The following is a 20,729-nucleotide window of genomic DNA, read 5'->3' as shown; positions in this document are numbered from 1 at the left end:
CTAAGTAAATTGGGATAAGCTTAAGATGCATGTGATCCCTAGAGCAACAACTTAAAAAAAGGTAAAAATATAGAACTAGAAAACCAATAGAGAAATTAAAATGGAATACTAAAAAATATCTAATTAAAACAAAAGAAGACAGGAAAGGAGGAACAGAGGAACAAAGACCAAAAGACAAAACAAATTGCAAAAGAGAAGACCTAAGTACAACCATACCAATAATTAAATGTAAATGGTCTCACACTTCCATCAAAAGACACAGGTTTTCAAGACTAGATTTAAAATCCAAGACCCAATTGTATGCTGTCAACAAAACACACACTTTAAATATAAAGACATAAACAGACTAAAAGTAAAAAGCTACAAAGAATATATTCCATGCAAACAGTAAGCATAAGAAGTGGCTGTATCAATATTAGACAAATATACTTCATAACAAGAAACATTACTGGAGACAACTGGGATACCTCATAATGATAAAATGGTCAGCACATCAGATAGATATAACAATCATAAATACAGAGGCAACTAATAACAAAGCTTCAAAACATATAAAGTAAAAACTGACAGAACTAAAAGGAAAACAAGATGAATCCACAATCATAGATAAAGACTTCAACAGACTTCTCTCAGAAATTGATAGAACTAGACAAAAATACTAGTAAGATTGTAGAAGATCTGAATAACACCATTAATCACCTTATCCTAACGGAAATATCCAGAACACTAAACTCAATACCTGCAGAATATACACACCATTTCAAGTCCACATGGCATGTCATCCAAGAGAGACCATATTCTTGGCCATAAAACAACTCTCAATAATTTTCAAAATATTAAAATATAACAGACTATTCTCTTACTGTAACAGAATTAAATAAGAAACCAACAACAAAAAAAACAGCTGCAATAGCCCCCAAATATCTGGAAATGTAGAAGTCAGTTCTAAAGAACCCATAAAAATGACAAAGTAAATAAGAAAAAATATTTTGAACTGAATAACACCGAAAATTGGTAAATTGATAAATTATACTTCACCAAAACTTAAAACTTCTGCTCTTTGAAAAACATTATTATAGCAAAATTAAAGTTTTCGAAATATATATCTGATAAAGAACTGATATCTATAACATACAAAGTACTCTCAAAGCTCCATAATAAGAAAACAAACAACCCAACAAAAAATGAGTAAAAATATTTGAATCAACACTTCACCAAAGAAGATATATGGCTATCAAAAAAGCATACACAAATATGATCAATATCATTTGTCACTAGGGAAATGCAAATTAAAAACAAAATTACATACTACTTCCCACCTCGTAGAATGGCTAAACTTCAAAAGACTAACGATACCAAGTATTGGCAAGGATGTGGAGCAACTGGAACTCTCATATATCACTGGTGGTGATATAAATACAATTATTCCATGGAAATATTTTTATTTTGTCTCTTCAAAAATAAGCTAATCCATAAATATTCAGTAAAAGAAATTAAAAGTTGGCAATATATACCTGAATAATCTATTTTCTTTCTTTCTTTAATTTTTACAGGTTTGATACTGAATTCATAGAATCCAGCGGAAACCAAGAGGAGGCAGAAATCCAGGCACCTAGTCTGATCCGCCTAGGCTCAGCGTCTGAAGGTCCTCCTTCCACTCCAAGGCTCTGGGTCTGCCTTGGGAAGGATGAGGCAGCCACAGCCAACCTCTGCTTCACCCCACAGAACAAAGCCCCGACTATGGAGCAGCAGCAGGACCAGGTGAGACCAAGGTCAAGCTCTTTCTGCCCCACAGCTGTGGTTCTCACACATCACGTTGGTGTCTGTTAATAGTTTTTGTTACTATTAGTAGGACGTCCATGGCGCAAATGATTTTGTTACAGATTTAAGACCAGCCATTTGGTAGAAAAGGACAATGAATAAGTCTCTCAGGAAAGAAAAATCACAAAAGGGATCCCTCCCATTTTCATTATTCTCCAGGTAGCGTGGTCTATCTCAAATTAATGGCCAAAGAACATGGCCGCTCAAAAAAGTGACATGGAACATCAAAACCAAAGGGCAAATGGCTATCACGACCAAAGGAGCCAAAAGACACGGCGCTTAGGCCTCTATGACTGAACTTGACAAATAATTAACCAAAGGAGTAGCTGGCATGGGAAACTGGTCTTATCACACTGAGAGGGACAAAAGGGAGAAATGCAGATTTACTCCACCCTGGACAGGTGGAGCATACACATAGTGTGAACACAGCTCAAAACCAGAACGAGCCTCTTCATCCTCCGAGAAAAACACAACTCAGAAAATAGCCCATCCATGGCGGTTTACTGGGAAATTTTATTTTTGCTAAACTTTAGAACTTTATGAGAACAAATGATGGAGCTGGGACCAGCTGAGTCGGAGACGTTGACAGCCTTTAAAAATTAAAGAAACTATTAAAGAAAGCAACTTTAAAGAAGAGACCAATTTCTTCGGCAAAATGGTACTTGTTCCATGCTTGCTTCTCGTTACAGCCCCTAAAAATAAGTCTTTTAACGTAACCTGGTTATCATGGCCGACCTTTCTCTCTTCTGAGGTAATGTCTATAAATCTTGGCATCCATTGCGCTTTTGCACCACCTGTCAGCTATTAGCAATGGTATTTTTCCTGACAGCTAATTGGTAACATGAAAGAAAAGAAATGAAAAGCATTGTGCTTGCAAAGTCATTTTACACCATCAACTGCAACAAGTATTTGGTGGTGGACATGGCACCACCTGGGAATCAAAGGGACATGCTTTTCACCCTGTTTGCCAATAAAACGAGAGAGGTGGTGAAAATGAAATCCATACCTGGTGTGTCTTTACATGACAGCTGAATTAGTGACACTTCCTTTGTCAGAAGATTCCCTCCAAGCAATGCCTGTGCTAAGCCAGTCCTCCAAGGCAGGCACACATGGAGAGGGCCTGAAATGGCGGTGACCCCACACCGCCGTGTGCCCCTCACCTTTCATTTTGGTTGTGTAAAATCCAACAGCTGCTCCGTCTCTCCACAGAATTTTAGCTTGCTCCTTCACAGAGTGAGGTAAAAAAAACATGGCATCATCATCCAAATTTCTCTCCAATCTTCCAAAAATAACGACGTTTAGAATGAAAAGCACAATCCTTTCCCCAAATGACTGAACCTTTGAAGGAAAAAAAAAAAAGGAACGACCAAGTGAGACTAGAGAGGAAGATCAGACATGATAAATTCTGTGCTTGGAACGGACCCACACGTCGAGGCCAGGTGTGTGCTCTACTGTCACACGGTTCGTTTCGTGCTCAAGAGCCAAAACGTGAATCATAGTTTCTCACAGACATTTTCACATCCCTGACCTTTCACACCAATGAGCCTCCAGGAGTGACAGGCAGTGCCAGAGGGGCCTCCTGGGTCCCCAGGGCCACAGATGTAGAACGGAAGTTGACAGAGAACAAGAAACTGCATGCCAAAGAACCAGAAAGTTACCTCTGGGGGGGCAAGGCCAGCATTTCAGATTTGCTGAATGTGTCCAGAAATAAATGATTCGCCATTTTTAACAGCCCCAGAATTTTGGCTCTCAAAAGAAGGGTAAAAAATTGGGGAGATCAATTGTTACCCCAAAAGCAAGTGATTTTTGATGGCTTGTGACAGATTCTGAGCACACACTAGAGTCCCAATCTCAGAGAATGACTGGGACTCGAAGCCCACACCACTCAAAGGCTGAAAAGTGGAACCATCTCTCACCCAGAGCAAAGTCAGGAAAATGAAGAAACTGTGCTGCAGTCAATGTCAGGCCCACCCAGAGCTTTAGCCTTAACAAGTCAAAATGACTTCATGCCCCTGCCTGTTAAAATTCTCTGCATTTTGGGGCTGGCCCCGTGGCCAAGTGGTTAAGTTCGCGCGCTCCACAGCATGCGGCCCAGTGTTTCGTTAGTTCGAATCCTGGGCGCGGACATGGCACTGCTCATCAGACCACGCTGAGGCAGCATCCCACATGCCACAACTAGAAGAACCCACAACGAAGAATATACAACTATGTACCGGGGGGCTTTGGGGAGAAAAAGGAAAAAATAAAATCTTTAAAAAAAAAAATTCTCTGCATTTGTATAGTCCACGGATGACAGATACGGGCATAAATGGAGGCCTCCCACCCCTGTGCCCATAGCAGACATAGCTAATCAATCATACTCCATGTGGCTGAGCCTGGATACCATCTCAGAATCCTCCTAAATGCAGTCCTCCCAACAGCCCTAAGAAACCGCTAAAATGGGGCACTTGAGATGAAATCAATCCGCTATTGTCAAAGTGACAGTATCCTTGCATTGGATTTTACTCTGACAATACTGTCATGTGACAGCCTAAGTGTGTGAGTGTTTGTCACCACAAAATCAGCAAAACCATTAACTGGGCTGTGACTTCCACCCACATGCCACCATTGGATTCTCACCACCTGCCAAGGAGGTCCTGCTTTACAGGTGAGGAAATTGAAACTCAAAGACGAGAAGTGATTATATTTATTGATTTCCCTGCCTCGTTCCAAAGAGAACCTACGACAGCTGGAGGAGGGCTCCGTCAGAGGCAGGTAGGCTCGAAACAAGAGGCCAAGGCTTCTGAGTCCCAAATTAGGGCACCTGCTCCAGTCCAGCCAGCAGTCCCCTGCTGCATCTTCATCCATTAGAACTGAGACTTTTGGAAAGGGAAGTTTAATGTAAATATTAACACTTGGTTTTATAGTTAATACTTGACCCTTACATTTTTATCATCATCATCACCATTTGTAGTCATGGCTTCTCGGCCTAGATTTGCTGGGAGGTCTTCAGCAACTCACAACCTCTTTGTGCCTTAGTTTCCTCCACTGGTCAAGGGAAAAGATTACCTAGGTGTCTCTAGAACATTTGTGTGATTTTCTAATGCCCTGATAATAAAATTAAGGCAGCTTGCAGCATCCTAGCAAACAGTACAAAGTGTTCAGTGCCAATAAACTTATTAATTGGCCCAAAATGTAAAATATTTCACCTTCATCTGGAGCCAAATCTTAGATGAGAAAAAGATTTGTGAAAACCACCCCAGCTTAACTCTGAGAAGCCACCCCAATTTTGTATCTCTGACAGTGGCAGCCAAATCAAGCTCAGACTTTAAGAATAACTAGCTAGTCACAAAACCTGATGGGTGTGATGTGGGAGGTTATATTTTTCAACTTATAAAACCAAAAGGTTCAGAGGGAAGCCAGCAGAGAAAAGCAGATCGCATCTGGCAGAAGGGAAATATCCAATCAAAACCTGGCAAGAGAAGAAGGAGAAAAAGAAAATGCACTTAATTTGTCCAATTTCATTACTGGGGGAAAAAAATGTGTGACATGTGACTCTGACTTAGAAAGGTTTCTGAAAACACAAAACTAAGATCCAGGTCTAATCCCTCAATTAGGACCACTAATTATGTTAACAGAAAAAAACATTTAAAACACTTTTTTTGGTAATTTGTGAAGAAGAGCTGGCTAAGAAACAAAATGTAATTAAAAGAAAAAAAAGAAGTCAAGTTGCAAAGTTCTAGAAACAGAAAGGGGAACTAGCCCCCATCCACAGCTGGGGAAGGATGGGTTGACAACATGGTTCATTAAGTGGCAATAGCATCCAAGTTTCTTTCTGTTTACAACATAGGCCACATTTTCAGAAGATGTGGGAGTTTTCCTCATCTAAACTTAGAAGAATTGGTACATGAAGGAAGTGACCACTCTCGTTCTGAAAAAATTATTTAAAGAGGAAATCAGACTCTTCCTAGCACTGAGAACACCGAACCGCTAAACACCACCCGGCCCAAGGCAAACAGGCCGGGACAGCAACACCAATGGGCGTGCCAGGCAGCCCCACTGGGTATATCACGCTCATTTGCTGAATCTCAAGCCCATCGTTAATTTGCTGGAAGAAAATCCTTTTCAAAATAATATCTATTGAGTCAATTAAAACCAGACCTGAAAATATCCTGCTGTTTGCAACAACATGGATAGATCTTGAGGGCATTACGCTAAATGAGATAAGTCAGACAGAGAAAGGTAGATACTGTATGATCTCACATAGTAGAATCTAAAAAAGCTGAACTCATAGAAACAGAGTAGAATGGTGGTTACCACGGGCTGGGGGCTGGGGGATAGGAGAGATGTTGGTCAAAGTTTGTTGTCACAAACTTCCAATTAAAAGATGAATAAGTTCTGGGGCTCTAACACAGAGCATAGTGACTACAGATAACAATACTGCATTATATACTTGAAAGTTGCTAAGAGACTAGATCTTAAATGTTCTCACCACAGAAAAGAAATGCTAATGACCTGATATGATGGAGGTGTTAGCTCTCCTATGGTGGTAAGCATTTTGCAATATATAAGTGTATCAAATCAACGCATTGTACACCTTAAACTTATGCAATGTCAATGTCATATGTCAATTACATCTCAATAAAGCTGGGAAAAAACCAGACCTCAAAAAAGACAACCCACAGAATGGGGAAAAAATCTTTGCAAATCATATATGCGATAGGAAACTTGCATCCAGAATATATAAAAATCTCTTACAACTCAACAGTAAAAAGTCAAATAACCCAACTAAAATGCAGCCAAGGATTTTAACAGATATTTTCCCAAAGAGGATATACAAATTGCCAATAAGCACATGAAAAGATGCTCAACATCCTTAGCCATCGAGGAAACGCATATCAAAAACATGGTAAGATGCCACTCCACACTCACTAGGATGGGTAAATAAAAAAGACAGACAATAAAAAGTGTTGGTGAGGATATGGAGAAATTGAAATCCTCAGACACAGCTAATGGGAATGTAGAAAGGTACAGCTGCTGTGGAAAAGAGTCTGGCAGTTCCCCAACGTGTTAAACACAGAGTTACCACAGGACCCAACAATTGTACTCCTAGGTATTTACCCAAGAGAACCGAAAATATATTCATGTCCACACAAAAACGTCCATAGAGGATTATTCAGAGAGCATTATTCAAAAAGTGGAAACAACCCAAATGTTCATCAACTGATGACTGGATAAATAAAATGTGGTATATACATAAAATGGAATATTATTCAGCCATAAAAAAATGAAGTTCTGACACGTTACAACACAGATGAATCTCGAGGACACTGCGCTAAGTGAAAGAAGCCAGACCCAAAAGACCACACATTATATGATTCCATGGATGTGAAATGCCCAGAATAGGCAAATCCATAGAGACAGAAAATAGATTAGTGTTGTCAGAGGCTGGGGGAAGAGGGACATTAGGGGTGACTGCTAATGTGTATGATGTTTCTTTTTGGGGTAACGAAAATGTTCTGGAATTAGACAGTGGTGATCAACGTACAATTTTGTGAATATGCTTAAAAATCAATGAATTGTACACCTCAAAAGAGTGAAATTTATAATATGTGAATTACATCTCAATGAAGCTGTTGTTCGGGAATAAAAGCCAGAACTGGATTTGTTTTCCTTTTAACTGTTCAACAGAGAAAAGAAAAAAAAAAGACCTGATTATCACCACATTCTTCAAACCAAACCTGAAAGAATACTGATATTTCATTCAGTATTCACAGGGTCCCGTGAGAGAGAACACGTGCAACTCCAGCCAACTGTGCACAGACCCACCACTTCAAGACTGCCAAGAAGCACCATCCTTCTTCCCACCTACAGAAGTAAGATAAAAATGCCAATTAAATGAAAAGAGGTGAATATTCCAAACTCTCAGCTGGTTCCTACCCTCCTCCTCAGCCGTGGCCCCAGCCACATCTCAGCCACGAGGACTCCGCCTGACCTCTGAGGAGCTGCTGTGGTGCCTGCTTTCACCCTTGCCATCCTGGGTCTCTGCTCCATGAAGCCACAGCACTTCAAAGACTGCCAGGCCTGACATCAGAGAGACTGGAGCTTATGTCCAGAAAAATCACTTACTAGCTGTGTGGCTCAGCTTCAATTTTCTCATCTGCAAAACAAATACCTTGACTATTCTGAAATTAGGTCATCCCTGTAAAGAGTCTGAGGTAACGCATGGGCTGGATGTCACACAATGTCTGACTCACATTAAGTACCAACAAACATCACTTGAATACACTAAGCAGAACTTTCCTACACACTAGAGAGATGCTGTGGATTAAAGTTTTAAAACTAAGACATGAGAGGCCACTCAGGAAGGTAAAAGAGATTTACAGAGATAAACAGATATCTGTTACATTTGGCCATTTACTACTATTTTCCTTGCTGGGAGGGTATTATGGATTGAGTTGTGCTCCCTAAAAAGATGTTGAAGTCCTCACCTCCAGTACATGCGCAAATGATTTATTTCCAAACAGGGTCTTTGCAGAAGATCAAGTCAAGATGAAGTCATTAGGGTGGGCCCTAATCCAAGGACTGGGGTCCTTACCGAAAGGGGGTATTTGGACAGACAGACACACAGAGAGGGAAGATGATGCGGAGACACAAGGAGAATGTCATCTAGAAGCCAGGAACACCTGATGCCACCAGTATCTAGGAGACAGATCCTCCCTCACGGGCCTCAGAAGGAACCGGCCCTGCTGACATCTTGATCTCAGACTTCCAGCCTCCAGGACCATGAGACAACACATTTCTGTTGTCTAAGCCACTCAATTTGTGGTATTTTGTCACAGAGCCCTACAAAACTGACCCACAGGGGTAGACTGGTTTAAATTCTTAACATGATAATAACTACAGTGACTATTAACACCTGTTTTGCAATGTCTATTTAAAATTACATCACCTTACCTTCATCAGACCTTCTCGTGCAGGATCAGAGGTTCTCAGGACATCCTCAGTGGTCCACCAGCTCTCCTTTATGTAAACAGCCACAACTAAAGAGGAAGCCAAGAGAAAAGGAGGGTGTGCACACAGCCGACCGGCCCCCAGGGGAGCAAGTTTCAACAGCATGGAGCCCCCGTCAAGGGGCAAAGGAGAGATTACGCATAGGGAAAGCCAGTGATACTTCTAGCGGACGTTTTCTGAGAACACTGACCAGGATAGAGTGGCCACTATCACCTGCAGGGGAAGTCACAGATGGTTCACTGTTGACTCTCAAATAGGATGCATCCCAATGTCGCTGGGCAAAAAAGGCTACACACCAATATTGACAAATTCAATGAGTAAGACTCACATTTTTTTTCAAAGTCCAATTATGCGCCACAACTGGCAACTCCCCAAATTGAGTCAAATCCAACATTATCTAAGGGCATTGAACAAACCCTCTTAACATCACCCTTGGCCCTTGGCTGCCTCTACATGATTTTCTTTTACTCTCATAAGGAAACTGTCATCTGCATTTTTCTGAGGAGGACACTGAAGCTCTGAGAGGTGAGGTAATTTGAAGGCAACCAGCTAGGAGGGCCTGAGGTGGGGTCCAGCCCTAGGCCGCTGGACCCCAAGAACAGTGCCCTTTCCAAGAAGCCAGAGATGGGTCAGCTGTCAGGAATGGGGCGCATCACACCAGGGTGGTGGGGGTGTCTCTAGGCGAGCAGGTCCTGGGGCTGGGAGCTGCAGGAGGAGAAGGGTAGAGACAGCCCTCCTCCCCCCACTCTCGCCTGGCCCAAGTCTAAACAGTCACGGAAGCCTGCTGATTCTGCCCAATCCGAGTTTGGACACAGGGTCTGCTGCTTGGTAGGGGTGACCTCGGCACACCCTCCACCTCACTAAGCCCTACACTCCTCATTGGAGTTGCCCAAACTGATCACCCGAGGTGGCTGACAAGTTCTGATGAGGATCGGGGGTGACAGGCCCCGCCCAGGGCCCGGCAGGTGGAATGTGCTCGGCGCCTGCTAATTTAATGAGTCAGCTCTCCTCCCCCGGCTCCTGCGCCAGTCGCCAAGTCCCTCACTCCCACCTGCTGCCTCGGGATGGCAGCCCTGGATGCCAGCTGGGTCCAGGCCACCATCATCTCCACAGGTGACTGTGACAGCCGCTCAGCCTGTCCCCTGCCTCGGACTCCCCGTGAATTTACCCCTATTGAGTGGCTGCTCCAAAGGCAAATCCAGTCATGGCCTCTGCCTCCTGTCTCTCAGCTGCGCAACCCTCCTGTCCGTGCTTAAGAATTACATTTGAAACACCAAAGTTACTTTGGTTGTTTTCTGGTATCTTTTTTTTTTTAATTAGGACGTGTTTTAAGAGTAGTTTTAAGGTCATGGCAAAATCGAGGGGAGAGTACAGAGATTTCCCATATACCCCCGGTACTCACACAAGCATAGCCTCCCCCATTATCGATATCACCCACCAGAGCAGTACAGGTGTTACAACTAAGCCATCTACACTGGCACATTATAACCACCCAGAGGCCAGAGCTCACATTCGGGGTCATTCTTGCTGGTGTACGTTCTAAGGGTTTGGACAAATGTATAACGACATGTAACCATCATTATAGTATCACACAGAATAGTTTTACTTCCCAAAAAGTCCTCTGTGCTCCACCCATTCATACTTCCTTCCCAGACCCCTGGCAACCACTGATCTTTCTACTGTCACCATAGTTTTGCCTTTTTCAAAATGTCATATAGTTGAAATCATACAGTCTGTAGCCTCTCAGGTTGGTTTCTTTCACTTAGTAATATGCGTTTAAGTTTCCTCCATGTCCTTCCAGGACTAGATATCTCAAAATTCCTTTCAGCACCGAATAATATTCCATTGTCTGGAGGTACCACAGTTTACTTCTTCTCTGGCATCTTTTTTATACCCCTTTTATTTCCATTTTTATATCTGCTTCTCATCTGAGCCCCAGGGGTCCAGAAGCCACAAAATAAAAAGATGCACTCTCCCAGTCAAATCTTTCCAGGAAAATGTTAATGGAGTAGAAAACAAGTCACCTGAACATGTAATATAAGGCTCAAGACTTTGAAGCAAATTTTGTGGGCTGCTCAGGTTAAGCTGCCACCCCCTTCTTCCCTATTTCTCTCTGATCTTTGAGGAACTTAAGTAGAAAACTCTGTGAAGACCAGGTTACAATGACATTAGCCAGTTATTAAACATTAACTCTGCACAGCCAGCCCCTCCTCTCCAAAGACCAAAAGCATCTAATCCACTATGTCAGTTTCATATCATTTGTGAATTATATCATCTCCAACAATAGTTCCAAAATTGATAGAGCCAGCTGAGAGAGAAGGGCCAATTCAGTGCTTGACATCTGCCTTCATTTATTCAGCTAAATTCATTTTCAAAATGGCACCTACTAGAACTTACAGGAGGATTACAAAACTGTAAGGATTATTTTCCTGCTTAACAAGGTGAATCAATAAAAGATGTTCAGTTTACTAATACAGTGTATTACTGAAATACAGATGTTCAATTTACTATGATAGTTTCAAACAGGAAGCTTGTTATGATTTGGTGTTTGCACAGTGCCCTGCAAGTTTCATGGTGCACTGCAGAGCATTAATTAGTCACACAAGTTGTCACAAAATAGACTGAACTGTCTTTTTCAAAACTAATCTTAAGCTGCTACGTATACATAACAATGAAGGTGAATTCCTATCAAATTTAACAAGCCTCAAAGAAATTGTTCTCAAAACCAACTCCTGAAAAACAGGGTCAGCCTTCTAGAGAGCAGCAGCGTTTGATCAGAAAAGCATGATACCATCCTACCGAGTCAAGAGGAAACAGGAAGGAGGAAAGGTGGCAGAGGCAGCGAAGAGAGGTTGTACCCAGCTCAGCAAGGACAAAGGATGGATCCCAGGGCACTGACAGGCACTGCAGAGCCAGCCTCAGGGCATCACTTCTGAGACCCTGAAGCCAGCGAGTTCTGAGACTTAGAAAGTGGAAACCACAACATCCGTAGTTTTAAAAGAAAAAATATGATCCTGATCAGTATCTTCTAGGCTCTCCACCATCTAGGGTCTAAGCAGAGACTAGACACCTGCAGAAGGCTGTACAGTGGTGACGGCAATCAACGGGCATTGTTAAAGGCCAGCCTCACTGCACCAATTTAATTTCCCTTTCCCCCTGAGTGACAGGTGATGTGAACACAAGGAAGATGTCAGTAATGGATTTCATACTATGACACTCCAACGTTTCCCAAACAAGTGAAGACAATGAGGTCCTAAGGCTAACTTCCAGTGGCCTGGCTTCATCAAGGCTCAGCAAGATCAACTGAACTCAACTACCCTTGGCCGAGTTCCCAAATGCATGAGAAGAGGCTGATGAGTAAGCCTCCATTCTTGCCCCTGGGAGTAGGCAGCCTACAGAGGAGGAGAGAGCTTCTCTGATTCAGGACAGGGTGTGAAAGGTGCTGGAATCAAGCTGGGAGCCAAAGCGTCACAAGCACCCAGAGGAGGGAATCAACTGTACTGAAGGGTATTGGGAAAGTGAGCCTGGAGAGCTCCACCAGCTCAGGTTCTGGATCGGTGAGTAAGGTTTCAACAGGCAGGGATGATGCGCAGGGGCCCTGCAGGCAGTGTAACCTGTGAGCAGAGGCACAGAGCCCTGCAAGTCCAAGGCCACACCCAGGGCATCCCAAGCAGCAGGAGGAGCTGGGTGATGCCTAGACAAGGGAGAGACAGGGCTGCAAACACTGATTATGGCAAGATTGCAGGATACAAGGCTAACACACAAAAGCCAATCATCTTCCTATATACCAGCAATGAACAAGTAGAATTTGAAATTAAAAACACAATACCATTTACATTTGTACCTCCATAAACTGAAATACTTAGGCATAAATCTAACAAACTATGTACTAGATCTATATGAGGAAAACTACAAAACTTTGATGAACAAAATCAAAGGAGGACTAAATAAATAGATATTCTATGTTCATGGATAGGAAGACCCAATATTGTCAACATGTCGGTTCTTCCCAACTTGATCTGCAGATTCAATGCAATCCCAATCAAAATCCCAGCAATTTATTTTGGGGATATCGACAAACTGATTCTAAAGTTTATGTGGAAAAGCAAAAGACCCAGAATAGCCAGCACTATATCGAAGGAGAAGAACAAATTTGGGGGACTGACCCTACTCAACTTCAAGACTTGCTATAAAGCTATAGTATTTAAGACACTGTGTCCCTGTATCAGTGAGGAAATATACAAACAGATCAATGGAACAGAACGGAGAGCGCAGAAATAGAACCACACAAAAACAGAAATTTCTCTTTGACAAAGGAGCAAAGGCAATAAATGGAACAAAGATACCATCTTCAACAAACGGTGCTGGAACAACTGGACATCCACACAGCCCTCTCACCCTTCACAAACACCATCTCAACAAAACACACTGGCTTCATTCATTCGCCAGTCTCTAATGGACTGGAGTTACAACAGAGAGCAGGACGACAGAAAGCATTTTAGATACTGCCCTATATACCTGGTGTAGAAAAAAAGGATATGAACTTCAGAGCCAGATGGGGCTCAAATTCTGGCTTATCCAATTACTAGTTGCGTGACCTAACCCCCACCCCACAGCCTTGAGTCCCCCGCATGTCAAATGGAGACTACAGTATCCTCTCACCTGGTCATCACACAGGTTTCTGGAAAGAGTTCACTTTGCCAAACTGCTTTTCCTCGGTGTTGGAAGCTTTTAAGTGGTTTCTAGAAACTTCCTCCACCTGCTTCAAGCATTGTTCTGGGATTTCAAAGAAGTATGAAAAGCCCTTTGTTATTTGTTGGGTTTTGTCAGTGAAACAATGGAAACTGCTTCATAACACTCCCATTTCTTCCTGGGAGCTCCCTCTCCAAACTTTCTACTCTAGTTTACGTGGAAATATCTGTCTTTCTTTCACAGCTTGATCACTGCCAGCCTGTCCGCTCCCTCAAGTGGATATGTTTCTACCTACCACATTTTCTCATGACTGTTCCTTTTTCTATCAGGGAACGTTAAGCTGACCATTGTGTTCCTCACTTTCTCCTCCCAAGGCTGTGGGCACACATCAAGCCAGGTTAAGGCACACACTTTAACCCAACCAGGACCTCCCAACAAGATTTTTAAAGCCTTTTTATTGCCTAAGATTCTTAAGGGAGATAAACCCTTTTTTATTTAGACATTTTTTTTAACCAATCAATACATAAAACAATCATTTTGAAAAAGTTACTGTGATTTTTCCACAGTATAGTTTAGGGAGCTGGTTGTCACCTGTTACCTCAGAAGGATGGGCTGTGACAGCAGAGACATGCCCTGAGAAGCATTTTGAGGCCACAGCCCAACTCAGTAAGGAGGAGCACTGTGACAGATCAGCATTGTCCAGATGGGGGATGGTGGCACTTGCAGCTGGCGTTGCTGTCCCTCCTCACCTGCCCAGAGGACAGCAGGAGGCACCAAATTGGCACATGGACCCTCCAGAGGTCACAATTCTGAAGCACGTGTTGCTCATTCAACCCACATGTTGGGTAGCTATTATGTGCAAAGTACATCATAAATCCATTCCAGGAATTAAATTTAGACTCTGGCTTAAGACGCTTAGAACTCAGAGGAGGAGAGCGTGCCTGGGACATGAAGCAGAAGAAAGTAAAATCAGGCCGGGCTGTGTGCTGTGAGAGAGCCGAGAGGAAGAAGCAGGTCATTCCTGCTGAGGGGACAGAGAGCCTTCAATGGAAGGTGTCCTAGCTGGGACCGAAGAATGAGTCAGGCCCAGTTATGGGAGAAAGGCACTGGAGGTGCGGGGAGGTGACAGAGCCTCAGGGACATGAAAGCACACCAAGCAAGGACAAGAACTACAGTGGGCCAGAGCTGAAGGTGAGGGCAGGACGGAGAAGGCCAGTCGGGGAGGCCTCAAGGGCCGTACCCTGTAGACAACTGGCAGCCCCCATGCTTCAGAGGAGGAGAGCGACACGACCCAACCGCTGTTCTAAATAATATTCGCAGAACCACATGTCCAAGCACTCACCCAGCATCTGACGCAACGTCAAGGGCAGCATCTCAGTAACGCAGGCCACAGCTGACTCTGGTTTTCAGGTGAACCTGCTCAAGGTCATGTGGTTGTAAACGGCAGCAGTGGGACTAGATGTGAACCAGGTCCCACTGGTTCAAGCCCCTGCTCTAACCACTATGCTCCAGGTGAAGAATGGACAGAGAGACCAGAGGGCAGAGCCGGAGCCAGGCTCCCACAAAGGCCAGAGAGTAGGAAAGAGGCAGATGAGATGAGAGATAAGGAGGGGACAAGCCAAGACACTGAAGAGAAAGGAGAGGCCGGTAAGCACAGAAAGACCTTAACAGAGTGGACACCTGAGGACCTTGTTTTGCACTGTAGGACGGGGGGCAGGGGGCTGCCATTTATTCAAACATTGACAAGTGCCAGGCACTGTCACCAGGGATCCAGGACAGAAGACACTGTCCAGCAGGGGCAAGACAGGCCACCAGGCCATGACCACACACACCATGACCAGCGCTCCAAGAGGTGAGCAGTGCAAGCATCCACTCAGGGGCTGTGTCTTCATTATTCAGGCTGCTGTGACAATACACCATAGACTAGGTGGCTTATAAAAAATGGAAACATAGTTCTCACAGTTTTGGAGGCCACAAGTCCAAGATCAGGGTGCCAGCGTGGTCAAGTTCCGGTGAAAGCCCTCTTCCAGGCTGCAGACTGCCAGCTTCTCGCTATCCCCTCACATGGCAGAAGGGTCAGGGGAGACCTCTGGGGTCTCTTTCATAAGGGCACTAATCCCATTCCTGAGGGCTCCACCCTCATGACCTAAGCACCTCCCAAAGGCCCCACCTCCTAATACCACCACTCTGGGGGTTAGGATTTCAACATATAAATTTGGGGGGCACACAAATGCTCAGACCAGACATGCTCTCTGGGAGTGCTGGGGCAGAGTTCCAAGAATAGGCCTGGGCCACCCTGGGCTCCAGTGCTGGAGGCTCCAGGGATCAGGTCAAAGTGTTGGCTTCATAATAAGTCCCTGGAAGAGTCCAATCAACGAGAGACATAATCAGAGTGGTGTTTTAGAAAGAGAACAGGTTATGCCCAAAAGAATTAGTCTTTTGAAACTAAAAAAAAACAATTATTTGAGAAGAAGAATCACACTGAGTGAGTGTGGAGAATGAATTCAGGTGGGGGTGAGGCTGGCCGGAGGCAGGGAGGACAATGGGAGGCTATGGTGATCTGGCCAAGAGTGAGGAGGGGATGCCTACAGCGATCATGCTGGCGGGGAGGGAAATGCTCAGGGGGCAGAAAAGACCAGCTGGGAATCAGACTAGTCCTAGGCGGAAGAGAGAGGGGAGGCAGGGGCCCAGCCAGCTCTCAAGCTTGAGTGAAAGGATGCAGGTGCCTTCACCAGGAGGAAGTGAGAAGGAGGAAGAGGCGTGAGGGTTTCAGTTTTGAAGTACTCGTTAGAAATACAAGGCCAGGATGGCCAGCAGGCAGCTGGATACACAGCCCGGAGCTGAGCAGAGACACAGAGAAGGCCCATGACCTGTACCAGCACAGGAACCAACGAGGGAGGAGTTCACACCCACCCACCCACACACATTAACTGCAAGTTGTTCACGTACTGGCCTATGGTTTATACTTACTCCATCACAACTGAGGGGCTTCAAGTCCCCTTGCCGTACCCACCTCCTGCCCCCTCAATTGCTCCCCTGGAGCCTAAGCCACCACTGCCCCATTACAAATCTAAGAAATATGTAGTTTCACAAAAAAGAAAGAGCACAGTTAAACCAAAGTGACAGGCCATCTTCCCAAAAGCAAAATACACTAAGGAAAAAAATGCTGAAAAGTTCTGGCAGAGGACAGCACATAAACACATTCCAAGGCATTGCATGACTTTTATGCAACACTGACTGAGTCGGTCAATAATTTAAGGGGAGGGGAAAATACGCGAGTTGACATAGCAACTGTCACATCGCATTACTCGGGCTACCATTTCCATACAGATGTCTTCCTTAAAGGAAAACACTTCCCCAGATACCCCGTGAACTTGGGCGCCTCTTTGCCATGGAGAAGGAAACATCTGGTTTGCAGTATATTTGCATCAGCCTCCTTGTGGTTCTCAGGCCTTTCTTGCCTTAAGCAATTTTGTTTTCATGAGTCTAGACTTTAACTCAAGGAAGATGGGATGAGGTAGGGGACCTGGATTCTGAGGTATAGCTGGACTACAAGGTGTGGGGGCAAAAAGAAACCCACACCAAAACTAGGCTACCTGGAAAGGAATCTTACAATCACTGGGCTGGACCGAGGCAAGCACAGCTTCTGAGGGCTGGGGGAAGCAGAGAGAGGTGCGGGCAGCCCACGCTACAGCGGGAAACCCTCAGAGGCCTCAAAGCAGCAGCACCGCCCCCCCGACAACAGCTCCATCCTTGACACTGGGAATATTTTCCTTGGAGTGGCCCTGTTTTCCACACACTATTGGTCCCTTGGTGAGAATGACATGTCTTTGTTTGTGGGATGCTGTTTTCCCCTACGTTTAAAGCTAACTCACAATAAGTGCCATAAATTAATAAGGAATCAAGAAGAAAATCCCAAACAATAGCCAACGTGTGTTCCCAAATCACAGCGCTGTCACTGCGAATGGCTCTTCCATCTGCATCTGACACGGCCCAAGGAAAACAGAGCTCTCTCCATTTCCAGCGTGGAGTTCCTTTAGCTTATGTGAACTCATGTCCTACTCAACCTGGGGGCTGCCTGACACTGGCCCAGCACCAGCCACATGGCCACCTTAGCTGCCGGGAGGAGCTGGTGTTTAAAGCAAGGCTGAGTTTCTGGCCAGAACTCCTTCCCCTTGGCGGTCAGACCTACTCAAGTGCCACTCCACAGACACAGAAGGTGGGAGGATGTGCCCTGTCTCCGGCTGACATTTACTTTGCATCATCCAGAGAACAGGCACAGACTCAAGAAAAGACCCAACGTCTGTGGGATCACGGGGGGCTGCTATGTGCCAATGGGGTGCCTGCTCACCAGGTGGGCCCTGGACCCTTTGTGTGTCATGAGACTGTGGGGTCGTCACACTTCAAAACCAGAGAAATTACAATTACTTCTCCATGTGCTAAAACTCAGATGTCACCAGGTCAGCAAGCCTCTCCTCCACTCCCGCCATATTAGCTTGTGTTTCACTGGACACACACAAACCACCATTGCACCAAGTCAGGGTAACAGGATCATCTGGCTAAACAGAGCTTGGCTAAGCCCCATCTGTCCTACCCTTCGGGGGGCCAGGCCTCTCCCTTCAAGGCACACGCAGGACCAGGAGTTGATCTAGCTGGAGGCCAGAAATTCACAGCACCCCCCACCCCCATTCTAGCCTTGCACCCCAACTCCTCCCCAAAGTCTGGGAAGCCTGCTCAGGGGTGAGGAGCGACCCAGAAAGGGTCTCCCAGTTTTGAAGTTCTCCGGGCAGCTCAGGGGCACACCTCGCTCTCCACCGTCCCACCCCTCCTGACCCACCACCCACCTGCCCCAAACGCAGCCCCGGAAAGGCCTGGCCGCAGGCCTGCCATGTCGCAATCCCACCCGGCTGGGGACAGCCACTGGGAAGGCGGGTTCCACAGCGGCTCTGGTTTCATCCGATTGTTTGCCTTGGCTCCTGCTGTCACTGCAGGCCTAGAATGGGCATGCTTTTCCAGGAAAAAATCATCATTTTTCGATTCCCTGCTTGTTTTTCTCAGGGTGCACATGACATGCAATCACCAAAAACTGTAAATAAATTAGCAGCAATTTGAAGGATGAGTGTTATGCTTGGTCACAAAACGTCCTGGAAGCGGGCTGGGGGACAGACATTCTAATCAGGGAAGGCAACATGTGGTAACGATGACAAACAATCTCTCCTCAGTCTTCATTCTCCGGAAGTAGCCTGCTTTCTATTGTCTAGCCTCACTTCCTCCCCTGCCCATGTGTGTCACCCCTGCGCAGCAAGCCGACGAGGTTTTCTTTACCAAACATCATGCAGGAAGAGCCCAGAAGATCTAAGTAACATGATCCCTCCGCCCTCAAAAAGCTCACAATCGACGTCAGAAGATCAGCCGCAGGAAATGAGCTGAGAGACGAACAGCGACTGGTGGACAACTGCAAAGTGATGTGCTCCACACTGAAGGTGCACCCCGGGTCCAGGGCCCCATGCAGACCCCTCCTCCACCTGACACCCCACAGACCCTTGACACACGAGCTCAGATTGCCCTCACCCCAAGCTTTTTCTCCCAAATTACCCAGCACCGTTGCACCACCACCACACCCAGTCAAAACCAGACTCATTCCCGGCCCTCCTCCCCTTAGCCTTCGGTCCACTCCAAGTCCTGTCATTTCCACTATTTCTCTAATCCATGCCCTCCCCACCAGGCAAGCCCTCAGCATCTCTCCCCTGGGCGCTAACAGCCTCCTGGGATTGGGTGACTTGTTCTTCCTTCTATCCATCCTCCTTTCCTACTATGAGTAGGACATTCCGCAAAGGGCTGAAGATCCAAAGACAGGAGCCCTGCCTCCGGCCCCAGTCCCCACCCGTCCTCCATAACATCACCAGGCATCTTTCTAACTCCCCTCAGCATGGCCTCCCCTGTAGCTGAGGGCTGAGAGCACAATGCGAAGACTTTGCGAAAGGAAACTTCACAACACTCAAAGGAGGGACTGGTGCAACTCATAGCCAGATTCTGCAAGGTGGGGAGCTGCCCGGGAGTAGTGGGGGGACTGCTTTCTGGGTCCCCCTGTGCCTCCAGAGGTACTCCTTCAGGTCCAGAACTCCCAGCCCTAAGGGGCAGAGGAACAGCCTCTGTGACCACTGTGTGGCCACTAGAGAGCCTGGACGCCAAGAGAGAAGACCAAAGGTCCCAGTAAGTGTACCCACCCCCTATTTTCACCAGACTGCCACTTCCCTGCCAAAAACCAGGGATGGCTCCCTGCTGTGCCCAGCAATATCCAAGAGTTCCCTTATTCTGGAAACTTCCACAGCACTATGGGATTAGATCTCCTTCATTTGACTCAATTACAAGTTGCCATTTTTAATCAGCCTCTGGGACATTCTTTGCCCTCCCCTCTGATCATCTAACCACTGGGTTTTATATGAAAAAAAATATCAAACAGATATTATCAGAAGGAAAGCTGAAAAACAGAAAAATCTGACACGGAAAACAAGAAGAGAGCATCTAGGAAAACTCTATGTGAGGCCTTGGAGCTCGCAGAGAGGGCTTGCATCAGAAAGGGTCAGATGTTAAAAGAACAAGTGTAAAGGAGGGAAGAGGCCCCATAAAAAAGCCAGGTCCCCAGGCTGGGCACAATCCTTTAAGAACTAAGTGGGAAAAGCCAGAGCACTGAGTATGTTCAAGCAGGCTGGGGAAATGTTCAAGCAAGCAGGGTGAGCTGCCTGGGTGGCTAGACTCAGAGCGAACAACCCCAAGGAAGAAACACACCTTAGCTAGATGCTCAAATGGTCACAGAGGATCATCTCCACCGGGGGGGGGCAAAGCGCCTCTAACCGAGGAGCAAGGCTAGTAGCAGGAAATAGCGGAAACGCAACAGGAGAGCACTCACTGCTTTTAGAGAAGCCCAAGTCTCTGAGCCCAGTGAATTTACATCCCAGGCGCCAGAAAGTCCTGTGAATGTGATCCTGACGCTGTAACCCTTAATCTCGGAGAGCATGTGATGCCAGAAGTGGCCAAAAAGACCAAATATGAGCTGATGCTTTCCTAGTCTGTGAGGGGAAAATAGAGACCTTGGAACTAACGCCTGGTTCCCTGAAACCCCCTCCCAACGTAGGTCTAGAGTGAATCGTGAATTCACCAAGGCCTGAGAAGGCCAACAGGCCTCACTGCCTTTTCCGACAGTGTTCCAGGCTAGGGCTAGG

At 45.6% G+C, this 20,729-nt stretch overlaps 1 protein-coding gene across 5 annotated transcripts in view; it reads right to left on the bottom strand.

Annotated features, from left to right (window-relative positions):
- Window positions 1-20,729, bottom strand: part of LOC124236487 (protein FAM169B-like) — an 84,332-nt gene that overhangs the window by 31,110 nt on the left and 32,493 nt on the right. For 3 of the 5 annotated variants that reach the window (XM_046655506.1, XM_046655507.1, XM_046655510.1), the window contains exons 4-5: window positions 8,758-8,843; window positions 2,982-3,159 (exon numbers count right to left, since the gene is read on the bottom strand). The exons of 1 other annotated variant lie outside the window; for it this stretch is intronic. In XM_046655506.1, coding sequence (XP_046511462.1) covers window positions 2,982-3,159; window positions 8,758-8,843 — 264 coding nt within the window. The remainder of the gene's footprint in view (window positions 1-2,981; window positions 3,160-8,757; window positions 8,844-20,729) is intronic. One more of the 5 variants, XM_046655509.1, reaches the window with a different exon arrangement.

Source organism: Equus quagga, chromosome 2, assembly GCF_021613505.1.
Source record: "Equus quagga isolate Etosha38 chromosome 2, UCLA_HA_Equagga_1.0, whole genome shotgun sequence".
NCBI lineage: Eukaryota > Metazoa > Chordata > Mammalia > Perissodactyla > Equidae > Equus > Equus quagga.
This window is presented reverse-complemented; position numbering and strand designations above follow the sequence as displayed.